This window comes from Drosophila busckii, chromosome 3R, assembly GCF_011750605.1.
Source record: "Drosophila busckii strain San Diego stock center, stock number 13000-0081.31 chromosome 3R, ASM1175060v1, whole genome shotgun sequence".
Lineage (NCBI taxonomy): Eukaryota > Metazoa > Arthropoda > Insecta > Diptera > Drosophilidae > Drosophila > Drosophila busckii.
In genome coordinates this window covers 23,179,763-23,202,017 of record NC_046607.1, presented here as the reverse complement: position 1 = coordinate 23,202,017, position 22,255 = coordinate 23,179,763, and the positions used below count along the sequence as shown (strand labels likewise).

Here is a 22,255-nt window from a genome sequence, read left to right as displayed (position 1 = left end):
TCCCAATGGGAAGGAAAAACGCGTCAACTCGTGACTGTCAAATTACCGATTACCGATACCACTACCAGAAGAAACAGCAAACAAATAAAACTAAACTAAAAACTTTAATTAATTAATTATAATAATTATAAGAACATGGAGCAAATGGAAGTCGACAATGATCTGGCCAACAAGCCAAGCACCTCATCCTCGGCCGCAGCAGGTGCTGCCAAAACGCAGCCTGCACAAACAAAAGAGAATATAATGGCTGCGCCGGGTACAATTGCCTCAGTGACTATATCACTGCATCCGCTGGTCATAATGAATATATCTGAGCATTGGACTCGCTTCCGTGCACAGCATGGCGAGTCACGTCAGGTTTATGGTGCGCTTATTGGCAAACAAAAGGGACGCAACATTGAGGTAATGAACTCCTTCGAGCTCAAGGCGGATGAAATTGAAGAGGAGACAATCATCAACAAAGACTATTACAACAAAAAGGAGCAACAATATAAACAGGTGAGTCGCTCAATCATTTCCAATTAAACTCCAAGCTCCATGCTAAGGAAAAATGTTCATTAGGTCTTCAGCGATCTGGACTTCATTGGCTGGTACACCACCGGCGACAGTCCCACGGCGAGTGATATTAAGATACAAAAGCAGATAGCTGAGATTAATGAATGTCCCATAATGCTACAGCTGAATCCTTTGGCAAGGAGCGTCGATCATTTACCCGTAAAACTATTTGAATCGCTCATAGATCTCGTGGATGGCGAGGCCACCATGTTGTTTGTGCCGCTGACCTACACGCTCGCCACCGAGGAAGCGGAACGCATAGGTGTGGATCATGTTGCACGTATGACCACCAACGAGTCTGGCGAAAAGAGTGTCGTGGCGGAGCATTTGGTTGCACAAGACAGCGCCATTAAAATGCTAAATACACGCATCAAGATTGTGCTACAATACGTCAAAGATGTGGAGGCGGGCAAGCTTAAAGCTAATCAGGAGATCTTACGTGAGGCATATGCGCTATGCCATCGTCTGCCCATAATGCAGGTGCCCGCCTTTCAGGAGGAGCTCTATACGCAATGCAATGATGTGGGGCTGATAAGCTATCTGGGCACGCTGACCAAGGGCTGCAACGATATGCATCAGTTTGTCAACAAGTTTAATATGCTCTACGACCGTCAGGGTTCATCGCGACGCATGCGCGGTCTCTATCCTTAAATATTTTAAACGTATATATATATATAAGCGCTTGCTGCCTATTAAATGACCTCTGCGCTGAGTTAAAGTAATTGAATTTGTTTTTTCTTTTTCTTTAATGGACCTATGTACTACATTGTTTACTCGGTCATTTAATCTGAACGAAACGACACAACTCTATTATCAGGAATTAAGCGGGGAAACCACATTTATATATTATATGTATATATACATTCTGTTGTATATCACTTTCATCTTACTTGTACTTGTACTCCATGGAGAGCGCTTCAAGCTACTTAAATTCAATTCAAATGTGATACTAAACACTTAAATACATTAAAAGTTTCTGGGTGGGATCGCACTCTGTCTCTCTAATGATTATAATCATCCAACTTAATATCGGCGGCATATTGTTGCATGAATTCTACTTCAAGTGGATGCATCTCCTTAGCTGGAATGATTAGAGAATGCAACGGTCCACCCATATCCTTGCTACGCATGCCCGCAAGTGTGCACACCATAAGCTGTTGAGTATCTTGGCCCACGCGAGCTAAGCCCACGCATAGTGATTGCTCATTGAGCACTGTGTTGCGTTCCAGCGCATCCTTTTTCTCCACTATGGACAAGAGCTGTTGTGCTGCTTCGGCTACAGTCATAAAACGCGGGGGCATGTATTCCTTGCGTTTGCGCATCAGGGATTCGAGTGTGGGCTCCTTTACCTTGATGTCCAGCAGACACAGTGTATGCATATTGTGCAGGCGATTTAGTTTAATTTTATCATAAAAACTATCTGGCTTCCAGGTCTCATCCCAGTAGGGTATGGAGACAGTTTCCCCAAATTTGTAGAGCTGCAGGCCACAGCAGCCAATAGCATTCATTATGGACGCATTGTGTATAACCTTGTAGGGTATGTTTTTTTCCTTGGCGCGCAATATGAAGTCTGTGTGTGTGGTGGCACCGAATGGATCACCCACAACCAACAGCGCCACATCCACTTCTCCAGCACCCGCCAAAATTTCATCTGCACCTTGCTCCACCAAATCGCGATCTGCCAACAGCACTGGACGTCCATAAAACTCTTGCTACAAGTATACAAAAGAGTTTAAAATAAAGTATACTTCGTGGGAGTGAGCGGGGAAAGTGGCGAGTACAACCCACCACAAGCAGCATCCACTCACCATATTCTCAAGGCTACAGCCAAGTATTGAGGTATACATTTCCAGGTACACACGGCTGCATTGCTTTACTATCTCAAGGCCTTTCACTGTGATATCCTTGATATCTCCCAGACCAAGTCCAATTAGGTAAAACATGCTGCGCGTTATTTGTTTGTTTCTGCTGCTGCTTTATGTATTTCTATTTGTATTTGCAAATATTTAAACACGTGCCCCACGACTAACGATAGCTGCACATCGATATCATACTGGCTGACACTTGCCAAATAGCAAATTTGAACTTAATGTTCAGTCGTTCAGTTACTACTGAACGAACTAATCAGTTAGGTCGTTTTGTTCAGAAGTCATTCATTTCGATTCAATGCACTGTGTATCGTTATTTTTATACAAAAAAAAAAAGCAAAACAACAATACCTGAACAAAAAAGAACGATAAAGACTCAGTTTGTTCAGTTACGTGAATATGAAAGTTTGCGCGTTCGTTCACGAACGACAACACTAGAGAAGTAGTTCAATAGAACGTGTCGCTCAGCACTAACGCCTAACCTAAATTAATTGTAAAAAACACACAAATTTATTGAATTAAATTTAAACAGTAAGGCATGGCAGAAGCAGAGCATGAAGTAGAAGTCAATGGCACTGAGGCTGAGGATGATGCACAGGAAGAGGATATTAAGCAAAAGAAGCAAACGCGTCATGATGGCGGTGCTGCCGATTTGGAGCGTGTGACGGACTATGCCGAGGAGAAGGAGATATCAGCTGCCAATATATCAAGTGTAAGTAAATAGCAACAAAAGCAGCTGACAAAGCAAGTAATATGCATTTTAATTGCAGGCAGTGGAACAGTTTGGCAATCAGCGCAGTAAGGAAAACGAACTGAGAGTGGCCAAAGAGAAGGAGCTTCAAAAGGTGCAAGTAAAGAAAGAGGACATTGAGCTTATTGTAAGTGCAGATAGGAGCGTGCTTTCTATATTTTAATCAAAGGATATATAATCATGACATAAATTGCTTTATTATAGATGAATGAGCTGTTAGTTACCAAGGCGCAGGCGGAAAAGGTGCTCCGTGAGCAGAGCGGCAATGTAGTAGCTGCTCTGGAAGCAATTATCAGTAATTGATTGGGAAAACTCCTACTTAACATAAAGCTGCTTTATTTGTACATTTATATATGCTAGAAAAGATAAAGTAAAAAATTTTAAAACCAATAGGCAATCCATGTGATTTACTTCATGTTTATTCATTGCTCTATGAATTAAGCATATACATACATATACATCCCACTTAAAATTTGACTGTTTTTCGAATTCAAGCACATTTAATATTGGTGAAATTACTATCTGATTGCAACAGCCAATTGGACAGTATGGTTTGCCAACTACACTTTGTAATTTGGAATCAAATAGTTTCACAATGCTTGGATCTGATGTGATGATATTCTATAAACTACAAACAAACAAATATATAAAAACAAGAAACTGATTATAACAACTAAGCAGAATAAACTAGAATCGTAGTAGATGAAATTAGTTAGATCACGTCAAAATTTCATTGCTAGGCGTGTGTGTAAGTTGAAATCATGTATTTAAATACTTTTGCAGATTCTCGCAAGACGGTGTATTTATGTTCTGTGCCTTGCGATACAGATCCCGATCTCCAAAAGTTCTTGCCTTGGCGAGCATCGAGTCACCTGAAAGAAATATAAAATGTTGAGAAAAAGTCGGGATTAATTTTTGTGCTAGACTTACGATAATTTCTTTCTCGACTGCAAGAGTGTTTTAAATGGTTGACAAAGTCCTCCTCTACAGATTCTTCTAGGCGTGCCACTGAACCTTGATATTCCGAATAGAAATTGTCCTTGACATAGTAGGGTATCTTTAGGCTATTTGTCTCACGCTTCACCGAGTATTTACTGTCAAAAAAATATGTGTTGAAAACAGCTATAATTTTGTATAAATGACAAAAAAGACTCACTGCGAAGGTGTTAGGCTATACATAGGATCCGATATAAAGAAGGACGACATCATGGAAAGGCCAATGAGCAACAATATGGGCAGTAAATTGATCAAAGCTGACGAGTTGTTGGTCTACAAAAAGTTTTAAAAATGAATTATAGCAGTTTAGCGCATCAGTTCATCAGCTTCTTACATCTCTTTCATCACGCGCTTGGTGTCGTCGTCGCTGTTGTCGCATGTAAACATTCTGCTGTGGAAATCCTCTATTAAAGAACATATGGAAGAGTTCCTCGGCACTAATATCGGCTTGAAAACCACGCGAGTACCCATACTCATTATAATGCCCAGCATGACCGCCACCACCGCCGCCGCTGTGTGATTGCGTCTCATTAATGCCATAAAGATCGTAGTTCTTGCGTTTTTCCGCATCAGTCAAGACACCAGCAGCATTGCCCAAAGCTTTAAATGCTTCTACGGAGCCAGGTGCCTTGTTCTTATCCGGATGCAGTTGCAGCGCTAGCTTTTTATAAGCCTTTTTAATCTCCGAATCCGTGGCGGACTCAGTGACGCCCAAGACTTCGTAATAGTTTTTGCATCTACAAAAGAAAAAACATATTACACTTGATTGCGATTGCAGTTATGTTTCTACGCATACTTTTTAATCTTGCGCACTGCCTCGAGCTGATCCGTAGTATACTCTGGCTGGCTTCTGGAGTCCGAGTTGACACGCTTACGCGGTCCAGTATCCTTTTCATCCGATGTTGTTGTAGATCGTGCATTGCCATTGCTGCCATTACTTGGTGCTGACTTTACTTTCGCCAACAGCTCTGCAAACACAAAACGTTAATAACAATTGTACAACAAACATTCATTTAGCTCACTTTTAGCATTCTCCGTGGGATAGAGACGCTCTGCTTTAAGCAAAAACTTTTCAGCCTTTTCGGGTTTGCCTTCGGCTATAGCCTGCACCGCTAAATCGATACAGCGCTGCGCTTCGTCTTTATTTCCGTCCATGTTTTGCTTATTTACTTTGATTTTTGTTACGCGCTTACTATTGCTTCACGTACATACGTGTTCAAAGCGAAGAGGGGAGTCAAGGCGCAATAATAAATAGTTAACAATTTGCGTGTATGTATATGTAACAATATTTTATGGTACAGGCACATACATACACAACGCCTGCTCGTGCCCGTTTTAGTATTTACTAACCGCAATTTAATAAATTATTGGATTACACACGAGCTGCTGGCCCTACTTAATTTTTTAATTCTTTTTTCTATCTTCGCTGAACGGCCAGCTCAGCTCTATAATTTAATTGATTTTAATGTTCCTTTTCTCTTGTATGAATTTTCATTAGCGCTGCGATGACAGTGAGTTGATTGAACTTGTGTTGCCAGCTATATTGTTGCAAAGTGGCAGCACTACTCACTTCAAAGCTGCATAAAACGGTTATTTGTAATAATCTACTGCAAAATTTATGTTTTGTTTTAGTTAAATTAGCATACTTGCAAGTAACTAGCTTCAATTGCTAAGAAAATAATGTGTGTCAACTATTATTTATATGACACAGCTGTTGCACAGTGTTGCTTTGATGATCAGTGTTGCCAGCCTATTAAATTGCACCTACGCACATTCTTACAATAAGAAACGCATAGATGTGTTTGTGTTTCTGTTTGTACATATGTGTGTAAGTGAGTGCCGCAGCATGGGAATGAGCTTAAATCGCCTCCTATTTTTATTGTGTGTTTTGTAAAATATAAGCAGCAGCCGCGTATTAAATCCAGTGCAATAATTCTAAAGCGCGTAGCTAATAAATTAACAAGTGTAGTGCATTAGCCGTCGTAACCAACGTTGTGTATGGTGAGAGTGGTAGTGTGAGTGTGTGTGTAGCGTGTGTGGCGCAGTTCAATTCAATGAAGTTGGCCTGAAAAAAAAGTGAAAGAAGCATTATCGCCATATTGTGCCGTAAATATCGAAAATCCGAATAAATATCTTCAAAAATTGTTAGTGTAACGGCAGTGTATGCCTAATATATTGTTTAAATACATCGGCAACGTATGTAAGAGGCAATTTCCAGTGTAAAACGAATATCAACTTTATTAAGGTGCGTATTGATGCGAGCGTGTATATTTGTATTTATGTGAATGCATATACATATATGCATAAATGTGTGCGTGTGAGTGCACTACATGCATATGCATGCATACATGTATGTATGTTTTTGCGTATTTATGTCCCAGTTGTTGTTGGTGAAGGGGGTGAAATCCTGATGCCATTTTACTGCCTGAAATCTTTTGTCTCGTACGCCCCCCGCCGGCAAATTTAAATTCGTATTCATACACACATACATGTGTGTGTGTGTGTGTGTCCTTAATAAACGCTTGTTTACAATCATATCCACGTGTAAGACTGTAGTGCGTTGCCACGAATTGAATTTAATGTTTACGTGAAAGTTTCACCGGTACGCCGCCCTTAGGCAGTATAGGTATTCCATGCACATGGAATTCTAGCTCACGTTTCTGATGGCGGGCTTCAAGCTTGTAGTTGGTCAGCATTTTGACAATGGCAATCTTAACATTCAGTTTACCCATTCTGGCCGCTAAAAAGGCAAGACTAATTAGCCATGCTATTTTATGTTTATTTAAAAGTAACTTACCAATGCATTGACGTGGTCCTTCGCCAAATGGCATAAAGGCAGCGGGTGTGTAGTTCTTAAACTCCTCAGTAAAGCGCTCCGGCTGGTATTCAAGTGGATTTGGAAAGTAGTCCGCATCACGGTGTATACCCAGCAGTGATATAATCACCTGTGTGCCCTTCCGTAAGACCAAATTAGTATTGGGCAAGGGATAGTCGCGATTGCACATGCGATTAAGCAAGGGCAACGCAGGATATTTGCGTGTAGTTTCTGTAAAGAAAATTGTGGATAAGAATTGCCTCTGGAACTAACCTCTTGGTACTCCACATACCCATTACACACAGCTCCAAATACTTCATGTCCTGTATGGAGTCATAGTTAATTTCGCCATTATGCTTGGCCAGTGTTTCATTAATATCCTCGAGCAGCTTCTCCAATACTGAGGGATTTTGCATAACCTCATAAAGCGTAAAGGCAGCTGTCGATGCAGACGTTTCATAGCCAGCCACAAAGAACAGAAACAGCTGGGCGGCGATATTGTCCTTAGACAACGATTCGATCGAGTCTATCTTGGAGGTCTTCTCCGCTGACCAGTCGCTCTCATCAGTGCTAATCTTGCCCGTGTTGCGCAACTGCAGCAACAATTGCAGCAAATCACGTCGCACCATATGCTTTTCATCTCTCAAATCGATTGTTTCATGTACAAGTTTTTGCATGCGTTCTATACCGTCAATGGGCCAGCCCAAGCGATTGAAGAATTTTTCCACTCTGTTGGATAATATAATTATTTCACAATGTTACAAATGAGGTTTCAAAAAGTAAAATAAAATATTGTGAAATAATCGGTGACTGTAAATAGTTAGAAACATTATAGATTATAGAAATTCAATCTAATATATAGTGTAAGTTATAAGCAATGAACATATATAGTAATATAGATTGATTTTTCAGATCATTACTTACTTGGGATATAAGAACGATGTTGTGCCGCGCAAAATGTTTTTGGGCGTGGGTGCATTAACTTCGCGGCTAATCGTGCGGAATATATTGTCAGGATTAGAGAAGCTATCCACCTCCAAGCCAAATATTGTGCTGGCTACAATGTCGATTGCATAACTAGCAAGATAAAGCACAGTTACATTGGCAAACTATCTATATCATATATAGAGGATATACTTACGATGCCATTAGAGCCTTCATATCGACCTCAGCGCTGCCACCTTCTGGTATTTTCTCATTTAAATGTGCCATCATCTTATCTGCAACGGCTTCGGCAGTGCCAAACATGGCCTTTAGTTTTCCCGAAGTAAATGAAGCCGTCAACTTGCTGCGCAGTTGCTTCCACTTCTGTCCCTCCATAGCAAATAAACTCGCCGACATGGCATCATGTTTTTCATCCACATAAACACCACGATCATGAAAATGCGCAAAGTCCTTGACGAGTATATCATGTGCCATCTGAGCATCTCTCACCAGGAGTGCAGGCCGTAGTGTCAGATAGATGCCCACAAAGGGCTTTGTTGTAGCCAGATAAGCATCGTATATGGCCAGACCGAAGGAACGTTTATTACGACGCACTGAATCCAAAGCACCGAAGGGTATATTCTTTTCAATTGACTCAAAGCCACATCTGTCCCAGTAGCTGAAGTTCCACTTAAGATACAAATATACGCTGATAGCTACCAGAAGTATATATAATAAAAACATTATGTCCGCACGCCAAGCGTTTTGCTTCCAAACTAACCTGCAAAAGGTTGAGGCATTATATAGTCAGTATAGATAACGAGCCATATATAATAGAGATGTCGCTTATCAGCGAGCAATCGGACAGTAAGGAGCTCTCTCTCTCTCTCTTAGTTGTCATTCTGACTTGGCAAATTTTGATTTTTGTTCGAGTCACTTGTGTGACAAAGTAAATAATAATTTTAAAGCTGTACATCTTTTTGAGTATTAATATAATTGTAAAATATTAAGCACAGATTTTGCTGTTAACATACACATTTAAAAAGCTTATAGTTAATTAATAAATTTATTAAATCCTTAAGACTAACAATGAGATACATAATTTTTCTTATCAATGAAATGATTCTTGAATTTTTACAGTCAAAATATATGCATGGACATAGATAAGCATTTGTTGTTTGGTTTGGCTGGAGTTTTTGTTAATCTTATCACTTGTATATGCATGCGGACAATAAGGAGCTCTCTACTTAGTTGTCATTCTGACATGGCAAATTCTGATTTTTTTTCTTCGAGTCACTTGTGTGATAAAGCAAATCAATCTGTTATACGAATACAATGTTTGGCTTACAGAATAATAATTTAAAAGCTTTAAATCTGTAAATAAAGCTTTGCATGTAGTATATGTCGAGTATTAATATAATTGTAAAATATTATGCACAGCTCTTTATACACACATATCTAAAAAGCCTATAATTAATTAATAAATTTATTAAATTCTTAAGACTAAAATACATAATTCTTCTTATCAATGAAATGATTCTTCAATTTTTACAGGCAAAATATATGCATGGACATAGATAAGCATTTGTTGTTTGATTTGATTTTATTTTGCATTAGACTAGCTGGAGTTTTTTGTTAATCTAATCACTTGTATATGCATTGAGTTAGGTCAAAAAGTTATAAAAATAATGGTATTGTATTGTGCCAAGATAATTGTATGGTTATTGAAAATGTTGTCTATTCATGTAAACATGTCTATTGCTTAAATTTCCATTATGCTTTCATTAATAACATTACTTCTGCTTACAGATTTTGGATTGGTTTTTGTTAGCTACTGTAGTTAGCTCTGTGAATGACGCTAGTGACTGCAGTAGCTGTAAAATTGAAGCTAATAGTAGCACTTCAAAACTAAAGGTAAGTCGAGTTCCCATAATTGTGCACTTATTATAATTCTGTATTATATTTCTAACATATATCTACATGAGCATGTAAGTTTATAGTTTCATAGTTGTGAGTTCCCAAAAATACTTTTCAAAGCAAAACAAAGTCAATTGCAAAGTCACAATGCAAACACACAAACGCCTCTGAGCGAATGTTGACGACAAAAGCAACACGCGCGCACACATACACACACGCAAACACACACACACACATACACACACATAGCCGCCAGAGCACAACAAGCATAGTGAAAAAGCTCCCTCAGTCGTCAGCTGCTGCGCGTAGCGTGAAGTTTGCTGTGCTTTTTGGTTACGCTTTAGACGTATATTTTTCGCCGCAGAACGCGTCTAAAATCAAATGTTTTTAAACTAAAAAAGTAATTGAGTTGATTAAAGGTGTGTAAAGGTCGCTTGAACATCAAATTAATCGGCAAGCAAGTTCGCTCTTTTTATATAGCGTGACCCGCGTCTGTGCATGTGTGTGTGTGTGTGACCTTAATATTCAACAAACATCAAAAAATGCCAAATAGATACACATGTGTATTAAAAAAACGTACATAGGCAATAGTATATACATATATATAAGCCTTGACTAGCAAAAAACACGCGCAAACTAAAAGTGAGAATAGTATCTAAAGCTAAAGCTTTGCGGCAACAACAACAACTAATGTATAAGCAGAAACCACTTCCTCAATTTTAACGCCCTCGCGCTGCTTTGGTTAAAAGTTGAATTTATTAGAGTAGTTTAATAAATAAAGATTCAATTGCTTGAGGTCAGTCTGACTTTAAAGGACAGTTCATTGCATCATGAGTAGAGTAGAGTACTCCAGGCGGCTTTTTAAACATACATACATATATACACCCGCATATATGTAACTGTTCTCTCTCTCGCAGACACTCTCTCTCTCTCTCTCTCTTTAGCTTGTACATCTCTCGAGACTCGAGCAGTTTATACTTGTGACGCAAATCACATGTCTGTATTGTTTAATAATTTATTAAAAAGTGTTAAACAATCTTAAGTCGTATTGTTTGTTGCCCGTGTAGGTGTTTGGCGTTGCCAGATTCGGGTCAGAAACACAAAACTCAGCATTGAAATTCTTGCTTACGGCTGTTGTATGCGCCTCTATCTCGCTCTTTTGCTTTTGCTTTGCAAAGTCAACAACAATTAAAACATGTGCGCCACTATTTTTGTTTATTGTTTATAAATGAGTGCATGAAACAAACTTGCTGCTTGTTGTTGCTCTTGTTGTTGTATAAATGGCTCTCCCAGTGCGCGTTGAGGTCATGCCAAAAGAGCTTTTGCCTGAGAGAGAGAGCATTGACTTTGCAAAGTAAAGCAGAAGCTTTTTTTTTTGTTAGCTGCGCAGGTTTTTGGCTTTTGCTTAAGCTTTATTTTTATTGTATTTACTTGTTTGCGTATCTGTGTGTGTGTGTGTGCGCTCACACATACAAATGCGCGCATGTATTTACACTTAAAATATAGGAAGAACCTTGTATACTCTCATGACTATGGAATGGAATTTAGTTGGTAGTTTTTGTACCTTGTGTTCTTGCTCTCCCTCTCGCACTTGCACTCGTTGTTCGGCGCTACTGTTGGTTTTGCGTTGTTGTTGTTGTTGTAGTTGTTGGCACTGCTCAATGATAATGCCGCCTCTTATTGTTGCTGTTGTTGTTCTTTTGCTCACATTTCGTTTCGTTTCATAGCCAGGATAGTCTAAAAATTGCATGTAGAGATGCTTGAAAAAACCTTCCCTGCCAAGGCTATTGACATGGGCTGGTGGGGTGCGGTTATATACACACACACACACACGAACATATATATACATACATATGTTTGTATGTACTTTTGGGCACATGTGTTCGTTCTGGGCGTCAATGCTGACCCTGCTGCTGCCTCTGCTGCTGCTACGGCTGCTGTATACCGGGTGTATAGTTATTGATTTTTGTCGCTTATGTCGCTCTGCACAAACTTTATCAATTGTTCTGAAGGCAACACGGAGATAATGTAAAGTCAGTAACACACACACACACACACACACACACACTTTTTCTCTATCAGCCTTTGTTTAATTTCGCTTGCCTGCTTATCACAGAAATTGGCCGCTGATAACTTTGCTCGTTCAACGTTTTGAATCATCTTTTTGTTCTTTTTTGTTTTGTTTTATAAACACACACACACACACACACATACATACAAGCATACATTTATATTTTTTGTTGATGGCATTGAACATTGCTCGCTGGTTTCTTCACCCTTCTTCACTCATGTTCATATGTATACGAACTTTGTTGCGCTTTGATAATTTCGCGTACAAATATCACGTAGCCGGGGCATTTAAACTTGGCTATAATTGTGTATAGAATGACACACGTACCAGCTCATATTTGATGCGATATATATTTAAATATGCAATATTTTATAAGCATTGTAATCTTTTACAATAGTAAATTGATAGTATTGTGTTTAGCATAGAGTAGATTTAGTTAAAACAGTTTTGTTAATCGAAAGCAATTTACATTCAATACTAAGCATTAGGGCAATTGGAAATTCTGCATAGTCTTAGTAAACTTTATACGAATGTCAGGCAACGAATAATATAAAGAAAATAAACGCAATCAATTAATTATTTTTTTATTTTAACAATTGGCAGCAAGAACTAAATGTTTGTGTGAATAAAAAATCAAAAAGTGAACCTTTCAATAAACCATAACTGTATATCAAGAATAAAATTCAAGACTAACAACAAAATCGAACCTCGAAAGTTTTGTGGCTTGTGGCAAAAGAAATCTGTCAAAGTGGATGCAATTGCGCTGCCTCTCGGGGGCCTCTCTCATGTTAGAATGGCGTTAGCCAGGTAAGACTGTAATTTAAGCTAAACACAATACTCACACACAATACTTTTTAATCATAAGGAAAATGTATTATAGAAAATTGAATGAAATTTCCTTGCCATGAAAAAAGAAACTAACAACTGGCGTAATTGTAATTGCAACCTTTGCATTTCCTAATGATGATGCCAGCTAGAGAGCGAGAAAGAGAGAGAGAGAGAGCAAGTGGGAGGGGCATACTTTCATGTGCGTTGGCGTCTGATCTCGAAAACTATTTTCCTCAGCGATTGACGTCTAACGACTCTCACTTAATGGGTGAGCGGGGCTAAGCAGTTGATGCGGGCGTCGAGTGGTGGGTTGGGGGGAAGCAAGGGGGGGTGGGGATAAGCGGCTAACTTGTTGCCCGCGCGTCACTTTCACGATGAGGAGAGAAAGTAAAAACACACACAGTTGGGTATCGGGATCGAGCTTCGGGCACGAGAGAGAGAGAGAGAGAGAGAAAGAGAGCATAAGTGCGAGAGCGCGTTACGTTTGTTTGGCGACTCGCGAGCACAACACGAGCGGCCGCGTGCGCTTGACCGAAGGTGAGGGAACTGCCTTCTGGTTGAGAGCGGTGAGCAGGGGGGGGCTGTGACAATAAATTGTAATTGTTGTTGGCATTGTTTTTGTTTCAAATCGCTGTTGTAACGGTTTATTTACTGCCTATGCTATTATTACTGTGCACTTCCAATGCACACTTCTCTCTCTCTCTCTCCCTCACACATGTGGGCGCACATAAGGAAGTGAGCTAAGCTCGTAAATTGTTGTTCAAAGCTGTTATTGTTATTGTTACTAAGGTTTTCTGTAATTATAAAATAAATATACTTATCTACATGCACACACACATACACATATGTGAGTTTGCACGTGTGTTATAAGCATACATAGATTACAAAAGCATTTTGTTATTGAAATAATTACACAAAAATTAAATTTATACGATAAGGTCGTTTTGCTTCACAGTTTTCTGTAATTTGCGCCTAATTCATTTTCAATGTGATATACATTGCTATACATAGATGCACATGTAAACAAATTTTAGTGTAATTTAAGATACAAAACTGTTTGAAAGGTAACCACAATTTCTAAGTTATAATTGTAAGGTATTTGGAATATAATTTGGAATAATCCAATATGTACTGTTGTGTCTTTCAAAAAGTATAATCTTGATTGATAGAACGAAACCACACTCCATATTGAAGGTTCAAGGTGCTCAAAGCTAATTACAACAAATCGATAAATGCGTATGATCTAATCTAATAATAATAATAACTTTTAATAACGAACGTTAGGTTCACTACACCCAGGGCCATAAACAGTTAATAGCAAGAGCCTTGGAAAACCCTTTGCAACACATTAATATATGAGTACACACACACATGCTTAGTATGTGTGTATTTATATCGCTGACATGATCTCATTTCGATGCTCATGCCACAAATGTACAAATTTAGCGCGATAACAATGACACAATTGAATATTTATTCATGCGCATGATGTACTGACTGAATGTTTGTAACGTAACTACATTGACCCTCATTTAAACATTTAGTTGTACTACACCCACATCAACTATATGCGTCTGTAGGTAAAATTCTTATAGAGATTAGTAGCCAAGCTTGACCTTTTATTGCAATTATGAATTCATAGTTAAAAGTCAGTCATAATTACAGTTAGACTCGCTCGCAATCGCGTGTTCTAGCAACAAATATTTCAAACATTTGAATGCAAGCCGCAATAATAATAACAAACGTGCACAAACATACAGCAATTATACACACTTACACCAACACACACACACACCAACTCACACACACACATGAGCAGTATAAAACAATGCAAAGCGTAAAAGGAGGTGGAGGCTAAAAGCAGACAGCGCGACAATCACAGAGTAGCCAAGCAACAGCAGCTGAGAGCTGAAAGCTGACAACGACAAAAATCGTCGCGACTGCGCTGCCGACGCAGCTGTTGAACGCTAGCTGAGTTGGAGGCGTTTAGCGTGCTCAATATTTTTCGCTTTAGCCTCGATATAAGCGCTCGCGTCAGCCGCGCCCTCGGCAACGCCAACGCCAACGCTGAAGCAGAGGCCAAGCAGCGGCTGCAGCTACGACTGCAGCGACAGCAACTACTCAGTTGCCCTCCATACGGCCACAAAAATCTTTGGCGCCGAATTCGTCACCAGGTGGCGATTTTTACAGCAAAGCGTCAACGACAGCGACAGCGACAGCGACTGCGACTGCGACGTTAGCGTCGACGTCGTGTACTACTTTTGTTTTCATTGAAAACGTTTGCTGTAATACTTACTCTCCGCATGCTTCTGTTATGCTGACAGCGCACAGTGGAGCAAGCAAAAAATATGAATATGTACAAATTTCTTAAAAACAAATAGCGAACAAAAGTAAATTTTAAATAATATGGCATTTTATTTTTGATAATCAATGCATTTTGGATTCCAATGCAACTGCACCACTGTGCCGCATACTAGCTCCAAAACGCCAGCGTTGGCTGTATAGCATTGCGTCGCTGCTGCCGCTGCTCACATGGTCACTGAGCTTTGTTGAGCGACAACGGTAACGGGGGCCAACACTCATTTGCAAGCACAGAGGCCTAAGCACATGTATGTATATGTGCGTGTGTGTGTGTGTGTGTTGTTGGTGTTTGCTTGATTGTGAAGATGTCAGCTATGACGCGTGCGTTCGCTGCTAGCAGCGCTGCTGGCTCAATGTTTGACGCTGACGCTCATGTTGACGTCGCTGTCGGCGTTGCCGTTGCGTTACTTAGCCGTCGCTCATTTGTTTTGGGTTGTATTGACCTTCTTAAAAAGTAGGTAACCTCATTTCACATTTATCGTATACAACTTACATGACGCTGCTGCTGGCGCTGCCAGCGCGCAGCCACACGCACATTGCGTTACAAGAAATAAACTATTAAGTATTTCACCCAAGGATTGCAAGATCCAACAGCACTTTCAGTTATTAGTTTCGAACTCGTACTAATTCTAATGCCTGTTGATTGTTGCATTTGCCACCCCCTCGGCTAAACCCGGAACATGCAACATATTTCGTTTGCCAGTTGGCGGTCGTCAGTCTCGTTTACTATTGACACCATTAATGCTGCCCAAGCTCTGCCCCCAAATGTAGGTCAATTGCGCGCTAATTGCCCCGCCGCACTCGGCGACTCTCAGAGAGGGCGAGCGAGAGATAGAGAGACAGACAGAGAGAGAGGGCGCGCGTGCTCTCAATGCTGTTTGGCGTGCTGAGTGATTGACGCTGCCGCCACTAGCAACAATTTGACCTTTTCCACAGCTGAAGCTTCAAAAAATTGTGTGTCGAGCGTATTACGCATACGCCAGATATGTGCAGATGATGTTTGAAGCTGCGGTGACAATGAGAGTCACAGCAACAAAAGGTGCCTCCATTTAAATCCCTTCTTCTTGTTGTTGTTGTTGCTGTTGTTGCTTGTTGTATGTATTTTCGGCAAGCAAGCAACTTTGACCCAGTTTCCGCTCTTTAGGCAGCGCTACTCAAAATTCCAAAAACAACAACAGAACCAACATTGTTTTATTTTGTGCTTGTCTGCAGTTTCCCATAGGCTTCCCTATAAGTATATACTATATATATACATTTTTACATATTTAATGATTAATTCAAAAGAAATTATACGCACAGATTGTGGCACTAAAGAAAAAACAAGGCTGAGTGTGTGTGTAACGCACCCACTCCAACCGCTTCCTCCCCCTCGTGAATTTGCACTGATGTTGCTTGGGGACTATAAAACAGAAACTTGACCCAATTTGTTGCTGCCAGCAGCAGCAGCAGAGACGCGGCATTCAACAAACATGTTGCATACAAGTTACAAGCGTCTCGGAAATCTCTGCTTTGCGTATGGATATTGTAACGGTGCCTAGATTGTAAAATTTATGAATTTATGGCATTTTACATGGCGCTGTAATCGTAAATGCTTTATAAACAATTGCGCTGATTTCAATTTACAAAAGCAAAGCAGACAGACGCAGAATAATGTTTCCTATTCAAGTTTGGCTATGAATCACAATCGAAATATAAGCAATAATATTAAGGTATGTAAAAGTAAAAAGCTCTTAGCTTAGATTCTTGTTTAAAATTGATTCTGTACAATATTCAATCATGTAATAATTCCATTTAATTAACTCATCCAAAGCAGCTTTGAATACAATTGAACAACGCCCAAATCATGTTCTATTTGCCATACATATGGACTGTATATATCCAATTTTATTAGTCCAAGTCATTTGGTTGTTCGCTTAGGACTCTCATGGTCAGCCCCCAACGGGCTTATTAGCCTTGGCACTTGGCCACTAGTTCTAGTTGCCTATTATTGCCGCAATTATTATTACTATTATTTTCATTAGTCTTGTCTTGGCGCTTAGTGCTAATTTAGCTGGGAGATACCCACTGGGTAGCAATTGTGGAGTCTCTCTCTGTTCCAGAGTAATGTTGATTACGCGCTTCGCTACTTTTTCATTTAATGCCAGCTCCCTGCTCCCCCAACTCTTTGGGGCCTGGCCGCAATAATGTTTTATTCCGTTGGCCATCAGGCAATAAACTGACCGCGCTGCGTTCCTAACCTTGTGACTGTCATTGTTGTTGTTATTGGTACCTTTAACCTTTGCTGCTCAATGCTCGACGTCGTCATATCCTTGAAAGTGTCTGCTTGGGGCTGAGGGTCACAGTTACAGCCGCACATGTACAGTAAAGCGTGGCTAGCGAGCACAACTATAACTTGGTATGAAAATAATGTTTATATATTCAATTTTAATCAGTACTAAATTATCAAAAATAAACATTAGCTTAGCTCCTATATATAACAGACATAAATCATTAATATTTTCATGGTCATGGGCGTTAAGTCACTCTGCTTATGCATATAGAACCCAAAGGTGCGGCATTCTTTGTGTTTGCATGCGTTAAGGATAATTACAAGCGATATGTGTATAACCCCGAAATTGATTATCAATAAAGTGTGTCAACTATTGATTTTGATAGCTCTTTGCTACTAAAATATAATTGTAGCCATCATAATAAACTAGATATGCACACAAGCGATTGCTCTTTAGATATATGTTAATGTGTGTGTGTGTGCTGGTGTGCGTGTGTGTGTGTGTAAAGCAAATAAAGCGCTGTTTCAGGTCAGGGCTTCAAAGTACGTACTGACACTGCTTGATAATTATCTGACAATGAGGTGCTGCTGTTGTTGCTGCTGCTGTTGTTGCTGCTGCCGCCGCCGCTGTTAACGCTCATTGAAATACATAAACTAAAAAGCAAAAGCAAAAATCTCTGCGCCCCAAAAATGAAAAAACTTGAAACTGGGTTATAATTGTGCCACAATGGCAGACAGCAGCAACAAAATGAAATACACAAAAAAAATGCCGACAAGCGTTGAGTCTTAAGCCGCCGCCGTCGTCGTCGTCGTCGCAGCGCAGCAGCATAAAACATTATCCCAGAGGATGCGAGAGCAGAGCGGCAAGATTTATGAGACGACGACGCAACAGGAGACGTTGCTGCTGCGTCGACGTCAAGCAGTTAAGAAGCGGCGTCTGTGCCAATGCCATTCTGTTTCAGTTCCAAATGTTTCGTTACGTTTTGAAAGCTCCTGCTGCCATTGCTTAAATTCCATGACAGAGACAGCGAAGCACAAGTAGCTTCAATTCCAATTCAATATGCCGTTGACAGTAAGCGCCTCGGAGTAGCCGCCCTATTTGACCATGAGAACTGTCTACCTTCAATAGCGCTGACTGCGCTGCCGACTGCGACTGCCACTGGCAACAGACATGCTCTTTAAGCTCTTTTAATCATTTTCATGCTGCTTGTTGGCTGTCTGTTTATTTATTGCCCTACAAGAGCAGAGTCGACAACAAGCAGCGGCGGCGGCGGCGGCAGCAGCGTGGCAAGTTAGGCCTCAATGTCTACCTCTTGTAATTTGTATCTTTAAGATACAAACGCATGCTCACTCCACTACACGTACCAACGCATACACACACACATACATCTTCACATTAAATATTTATTATGTAGCCAAAGAGTTAACTTAGCCTTAGCCTCTGCTGCTGCCGCTGCCTCTATCCGTTGGTCGTTGCTCGTTGGTACGTCCCTCAATTCTTTTGTGTGTGCGTGTGTGTGCATCGGTTTTGGTTTCTGTTTGTGGTTGTGTTTCCGCTTCGTGTCCAAAAGTATCTCAAGAGCAATAAGACTACATACATATGTATGTATAATGCTGTTACTATGGCTGCTTCGCTGCTGCGGTTTTATATATGTATCTGTATCTTCAAGCTACTTACTGTAACACACTCACTCCTTTTTGTTTTTTTTTTGATGCGCTATTTAAAGAGTAGAGCATCTGGCAGTCCGCACTGTAGTCAACATTGAACTTTCTTTTCTGCTAATGTGTATAATCTGACGCTGACGCTGACTTTGGGCTGCCACTCCAAAAGATGTCTTTGTCTTTTTCTTGTTGTCATTTGCTTATGTTGTTTTTTTTATTTTTTATTGTTGTTAATCGCTGCTATTATATCGCATAAGCCTGCCCGTCTTCTGCTTCTTCTTCTACTACTTCTACTTTGCTGTTCTTTGTTGTTCGTTTGTTATCTGCACATTTTGATCTCGTTCGTCATTTTCTAGCTACACGCCCCGCTCCGTGACGCTACTAATTATACTTAATCATTTCATAAAGGTTTTTCCGAACCCTCAGCGTGTGTTCGGTGTGTGTTTTTTTATTATTTATTTATCTTTTTCTTTTTGTAGTTGTGCTCTGGCTTTTAATTTGCATAGTAAATCGGTTCTTGTTGTTAGTCGCTGAGTTTACTTTAGACGATTTTTGGTTAGTGCTGCGTCGCTTCAGCGGAAAAGCGTGAAAATTATGCCAGCTAATCGCAGCTTTCACCGAATTCTTGTAAAAAGCGTCTCCTATCGCTTCATTTACATCGTTTGCAGAGAATTTGACACTAGGCGCGTTAGCAATTTGATAGTTGTTAGAAAGTACACGCTGGGGTTGCAAGTAATTTGGATGCACAATCACTGAGAAGTTGCAAGCAGTGATCGCTTAATCGATAACAAAAAATATCGATATTGCGCTTATACAATTCAGCAAACGATTAATAAACATTTCAAAATAGTGCGGTTGGGGGCGTGGGGCATGCTGCATGCTGGGCGGCATGTTTATCTTTCACCCAAATGAAAGTAATGAAAGTACACTGCTGAAAGGCCCGAGCTGAGAGAGGCGAGCGTACGAAACGAAACGAAATCAAATGAAGAAATGAAATTTGCTTTCAAACAGCTGAAGCGCCACAGTCGCCAGAGCACAGTGGACAGATAGTGACAAAAAAAATAAATAACAAAAAATCATTAAACTTGTTCAGCAGTGTGCGCTGGCCACACTGTGCAGCTGCGCTCTGCACAGTGGTCACCAGCTGCGCTTCTGTGTGTAAATGAAATGAAAGCTTTTGGCACTGATCAGACAACAACAACGAAGACGTCGACAGCTGCAAGCAACAGTCAACAGCAGCAACAGCTTCAGCTTCAGCTACAGTTATAGCTACAAAATACACTTTAAAGATACAGATACAGGCAATCGTTTTCAAGGTGGCAACTGTCATCCGCCGCTGCGTCCTCAGCTTGGCATTGGCTTGACACCTTGCTGCCGCCTCAGTAAAAAAAATTTATTAAGTGAGAGCGCGATCGCTGCCAACGCTTGACTTCGCTTAAGCATTACTTTCTCTTCCTGCTTGCTGTGTCTGTTTAATGTTGGAAAATCGCTCAACTTTTTATGGGTGGGAAGGCGCAAGAAAGTCCTTTAGCCAGCGCCAGTTACTTCCTACTTTTACTTTTAATTAGTTGCAGCAACGAAGCAAACTAATTTATGTTGGAAATAAGCTGCACTTGGACCACTGTGCACACTCAGCTCAGCCTATTGATAGCTTGCACTTTATGACTGCAAGTAGCTCATTAAACTCCGCCAGACAACAATGTCTACCCCAAGCAATGATTTCACTGCACGGATGGGAGAGACGCTCCTCGAGAGTCGTTCTGCTAAATCGTTTAACACACTCACACAGTAGTCTGCAGTGTCTGTAGTGTTGTGGCAAAGTAGTAAATTTAATGTCGAGTTGCATTTAAATTGAAACACGAGTGGAGGAGCTGGAGGAGCCATCTCATCAGTGCTCAGAGCTTTGTGTGCTGCGTTTTTGGGCCTGTCGACAGTTTGAGTTAATTTTGTTTGCCTGGCTGCGCACACACAGCTGCAGCTACACATACATATAACAGATACATATACATAAACATGTATTTGTATATTTACTTGTATCTTTTGCATCTGCCATGCTCCCTTTTGTTCATACCCCAATCCCTTTTTTATGGTCTTTTCAAAAGTTGAGCAACCAAAAGGCAAGTAAAAGTTGCATGTCCCATTCTTCTTCTTGTTGTTGTTGCTTAACGCCGCGCTCTACTGAAAGAAACAAATTGTTATGCAAAATGGTGAAAAGTTTCATTTGCTTTGCTCAATAAGCAAACGTTACGTTTTGTATCTTGCTTGCTCTTGATTTATTTTCATTTTATGTTGATCTGACTTTTTATTTAATTTTTTCGCTCCTACATTGTTTTTGCTCGTCTTCAATTCAATTGATGTCTTGATGGCTTAAGCTATCAGCATTATATATTATAGAATTATGCTTTAAAGTAGTCCGAGCAGCTTCAGCTTCAGCTAAATTATGCAAATGGATTTTGGTTTTTATTGCCTGTAGAAATGGCTACTGGGGTAAATTCCAAGGCCAAGCCAGGCAACACGCCTTGAACCTTCAAGACTCGCTCAACTGGCCGCGGGCTAAGCACTATGGGCCATACAATTCGTCTGCGGCATGGACTTCTAATGTTCATAATTACTGAGCACACACACACACACGCAGGTCTCGTTAATATTGCCGTCTAAGCTGCCAAATAAAAAATTATGACGAATTTCAAGAAGGCCGACAGCAAACGTCGAGCGTTCAAGTCAAATGAGTTCAAACAGTACGCCCATTTAAATAAACAAAGCGGAGAAGATGCGTCAAAAAGAAACTATGGCCATAACCAAGCAAAAAAAACCGAATTTATATATATGCTATATACAAAGAGCGCCAGACACATTCTACAGCAAACATTGCTCGTAACCAAAAACCACGAGAGAAGCCGAAAAAAAAAAAGAATAAATATCCACGAAACAGTGCAAAGCGTGAGGCATTTGACACTTATGATGAGTTCATGGTCAAAAGCAAACTCAGTTCGGTTTGTTAATAAAAAATACAACAAAATTAATGTGTATATATAGCAAAATGGAAGGATAGTTGGGCTGAGGCAAGCGGATTATAATAAATAAGCAAATCAAATACCTAAATTGGAAAAGAATTCTGGGGTAGAAGCCAAATTCCCAAAGCGACACATCAACTGAAATTTGATAAATATTCAACTCTCTTGGTAGTTGCAGACTAGCTAAACTAACTGGACTATCCTTGATATATTTTCAAACAAAT

General features: G+C 40.1%; 6 protein-coding genes across 7 annotated transcripts in view; 3 read left to right on the top strand and 3 right to left on the bottom strand.

Annotated features, from left to right (window-relative positions):
• The first annotated feature begins 108 nt into the window (after window positions 1–108).
• On the top strand, window positions 109–1,261 carry LOC108602840 (COP9 signalosome complex subunit 6). Its single transcript, XM_017991091.1, has 2 exons — window positions 109–498; window positions 562–1,261. The coding sequence occupies exons 1-2, from the start codon at window positions 136–138 to the stop codon at window positions 1,204–1,206; spliced, it is 1,008 nt and encodes a 335-aa protein (XP_017846580.1). The 5' UTR covers window positions 109–135; the 3' UTR covers window positions 1,207–1,261.
• A 31-nt stretch (window positions 1,262–1,292) lies between these two features.
• Window positions 1,293–2,617, bottom strand: LOC108602841 (diphthine methyl ester synthase). Its single transcript, XM_017991092.2, has 2 exons — window positions 2,364–2,617; window positions 1,293–2,267 (listed from the first exon to the last, which is right to left on the bottom strand). The coding sequence occupies exons 1-2, from the start codon at window positions 2,496–2,498 to the stop codon at window positions 1,557–1,559; spliced, it is 846 nt and encodes a 281-aa protein (XP_017846581.1). The 5' UTR covers window positions 2,499–2,617; the 3' UTR covers window positions 1,293–1,556.
• Window positions 2,618–2,796: 179 nt separating this feature from the next.
• LOC108602842 (huntingtin-interacting protein K) lies at window positions 2,797–3,564 on the top strand. Its single transcript, XM_017991094.2, has 3 exons — window positions 2,797–3,135; window positions 3,194–3,301; window positions 3,379–3,564. Exons 1-3 carry the CDS (start codon window positions 2,962–2,964, stop codon window positions 3,475–3,477), a joined length of 381 nt encoding a protein of 126 aa, XP_017846583.1. The 5' UTR covers window positions 2,797–2,961; the 3' UTR covers window positions 3,478–3,564.
• An 11-nt stretch (window positions 3,565–3,575) lies between these two features.
• LOC108602839 (dnaJ homolog subfamily B member 12) lies at window positions 3,576–5,325 on the bottom strand. The gene is made up of 6 exons (XM_017991090.1): window positions 5,193–5,325; window positions 4,967–5,138; window positions 4,505–4,907; window positions 4,331–4,443; window positions 4,105–4,268; window positions 3,576–4,046 (listed from the first exon to the last, which is right to left on the bottom strand). Exons 1-6 carry the CDS (start codon window positions 5,323–5,325, stop codon window positions 3,934–3,936), a joined length of 1,098 nt encoding a protein of 365 aa, XP_017846579.1. The 3' UTR covers window positions 3,576–3,933.
• A 675-nt stretch (window positions 5,326–6,000) lies between these two features.
• LOC108602836 (protein roadkill) overlaps window positions 6,001–22,255 on the top strand; it is a 35,875-nt gene continuing 19,620 nt past the window's right edge. Inside the window, exons 1-2 of one of the 2 annotated variants that reach the window (XM_017991088.2) lie at window positions 6,001–6,415; window positions 9,719–9,823. Coding sequence is in view for 1 of the 2 variants with exons in the window: in XM_017991087.2 (XP_017846576.1) it covers window positions 12,691–12,704 (14 nt within the window). In the remaining variant the exon portion in view is untranslated. Of the gene's footprint in view, window positions 6,416–9,718; window positions 9,824–12,500; window positions 12,705–22,255 lie in introns of those variants that run through there. The other variant, XM_017991087.2, reaches the window with a different exon arrangement.
• LOC108602837 (probable cytochrome P450 6d5) lies at window positions 6,536–8,686 on the bottom strand. Its single transcript, XM_017991089.2, has 5 exons — window positions 8,127–8,686; window positions 7,910–8,062; window positions 7,278–7,714; window positions 6,968–7,216; window positions 6,536–6,910 (listed from the first exon to the last, which is right to left on the bottom strand). The coding sequence occupies exons 1-5, from the start codon at window positions 8,651–8,653 to the stop codon at window positions 6,747–6,749; spliced, it is 1,530 nt and encodes a 509-aa protein (XP_017846578.1). The 5' UTR covers window positions 8,654–8,686; the 3' UTR covers window positions 6,536–6,746.

What these genes read in the sequence shown, in the direction of transcription:
- LOC108602840 (XM_017991091.1), top strand. Translation starts at nt 136, where the DNA reads ATGGAGCAAATGGAAGTCGACAATGATCTGGCCAACAAGCCAAGCACC. An exon ending in AGGAGCAACAATATAAACAG is followed by an intron (nt 499 to 561) that starts GTGAGTCGCTCA and finishes AATGTTCATTAG; the next exon opens with GTCTTCAGCGATCTGGACTT.
- LOC108602841 (XM_017991092.2), bottom strand. Translation starts at nt 2,498, where the DNA reads ATGTTTTACCTAATTGGACTTGGTCTGGGAGATATCAAGGATATCACA. An exon ending in GCTGTAGCCTTGAGAATATG is followed by an intron (nt 2,268 to 2,363) that starts GTGAGTGGATGC and finishes GTATACTTGTAG; the next exon opens with CAAGAGTTTTATGGACGTCC.
- LOC108602842 (XM_017991094.2), top strand. Translation starts at nt 2,962, where the DNA reads ATGGCAGAAGCAGAGCATGAAGTAGAAGTCAATGGCACTGAGGCTGAG. An exon ending in CAGCTGCCAATATATCAAGT is followed by an intron (nt 3,136 to 3,193) that starts GTAAGTAAATAG and finishes TTTTAATTGCAG; the next exon opens with GCAGTGGAACAGTTTGGCAA. An exon ending in AAGAGGACATTGAGCTTATT is followed by an intron (nt 3,302 to 3,378) that starts GTAAGTGCAGAT and finishes GCTTTATTATAG; the next exon opens with ATGAATGAGCTGTTAGTTAC.
- LOC108602839 (XM_017991090.1), bottom strand. Translation starts at nt 5,325, where the DNA reads ATGGACGGAAATAAAGACGAAGCGCAGCGCTGTATCGATTTAGCGGTG. An exon ending in TCCCACGGAGAATGCTAAAA is followed by an intron (nt 5,139 to 5,192) that starts GTGAGCTAAATG and finishes TTGTGTTTGCAG; the next exon opens with AGCTGTTGGCGAAAGTAAAG. An exon ending in TATAGCCTAACACCTTCGCA is followed by an intron (nt 4,269 to 4,330) that starts GTGAGTCTTTTT and finishes TTTTTTTGACAG; the next exon opens with TAAATACTCGGTGAAGCGTG.
- LOC108602837 (XM_017991089.2), bottom strand. Translation starts at nt 8,653, where the DNA reads ATGTTTTTATTATATATACTTCTGGTAGCTATCAGCGTATATTTGTAT. An exon ending in ATGAAGGCTCTAATGGCATC is followed by an intron (nt 8,063 to 8,126) that starts GTAAGTATATCC and finishes TTATCTTGCTAG; the next exon opens with TTATGCAATCGACATTGTAG. An exon ending in ACATCGTTCTTATATCCCAA is followed by an intron (nt 7,715 to 7,909) that starts GTAAGTAATGAT and finishes ATTATCCAACAG; the next exon opens with AGTGGAAAAATTCTTCAATC.